This window comes from Convolutriloba macropyga, unplaced genomic scaffold, assembly GCF_964194025.1.
Source record: "Convolutriloba macropyga unplaced genomic scaffold, txConMacr16.3 SCAFFOLD_6824, whole genome shotgun sequence".
Taxonomy (NCBI): domain Eukaryota; kingdom Metazoa; phylum Xenacoelomorpha; order Acoela; family Convolutidae; genus Convolutriloba; species Convolutriloba macropyga.
In genome coordinates, this window is record NW_027452667.1 from 1 (window position 1) to 1000 (window position 1000).

At 43.9% G+C, this 1000-nt stretch overlaps 1 protein-coding gene across 1 annotated transcript; it reads right to left on the reverse strand.

Moving 5' to 3' along the window:
- Window positions 1-4: 4 nt before the first annotated feature.
- LOC142357702 (uncharacterized) lies at window positions 5-994 on the reverse strand (the record flags this gene model as incomplete). The annotated part of the gene is made up of 1 exon (XM_075409253.1): window positions 5-994. A coding segment is annotated over exon 1 (987 nt), but the record flags the coding sequence as incomplete, so codon positions are not given.
- Between the last annotated feature and the right edge of the window lie 6 nt (window positions 995-1000).

Consider the following 1000-nt stretch of genomic DNA (forward strand, 5'->3'; position numbering starts at 1 on the left):
CATCATGGTGTCGCGAGACAATGTCGTAACCTAATAAGTTAGAGAGTTGGCGAGATGACGCCGCAGTTGTTCGTTTATTTGACTTTCTGTCGCTCCTAGGAGTAAAATCTGTCAGCTCCTTTTTCGTTCCGAGAACCGGGATTGACAGTTCAGACGTTCTAGAATTGACACCACTTAGTTTTGTTGCCGATTCTGAACGTCTTAGGATGTCCAATTCCTGGCTTTGATGGCTTGATTTTTCAAGTCTAGAAGCCGAGTTTTGAGGTGGCCTGATTGGAGTTAACCTTTGGCTGCGTGCAGAATTGGCCCCACTTCGATCTGTAATAACCGTCCTAGGAGGTGTCTTAGCAACAACTTTAACTCCATAGTCTGGAATGCTAATAGAATTGGCGCTCGTACAGTACAGAGATCGCAATTTTTCTTGAATAGCTGATATGTCACTTGGGTTGGACATTAGTTTCTGTCTGATTGTACTGAGAGGCGTTCTCGCAATAGGTGCGGACCTTCTAGCTGATGACTTCCTCGATACTCCTCTTGACTGCTTAGGAGTTTTAACATCAGCTTGCCCATGTGTTATGCCATCTTCGTCAATTATCTCGACGTTCTCTAAATCTCCGATTCTAGATCCTGGCGTTGATTTCGGCCTGATTGACTTCTCTCCTGATTCGCCTGCAGTTTCATGACTAGCGATAGAACTTCTTAAGTTGCTCCTAATACTTGACGCGGTTTTAGATCTCACAAAGCTCCCACGACTACTCGCTGAACTTTTTCTAGAAACAGTAACTGATTTTTGAGAACCTTTCGCGGATGATTTACGAGATCCTGAGACTTTACTAATCGGTCGACTGGATTTTTCATCCTCCACTTTGACTTCATATTGGACAAAATCTCCGTTTTGCAAACCAGTTGGCGGTCGTGTACTAACAACACTTTTCGAAAGAGCGCTAGCATTTGTCCTCGACGAAACTATTTCATAAGACTTATCTTGCATGAGCGCTGT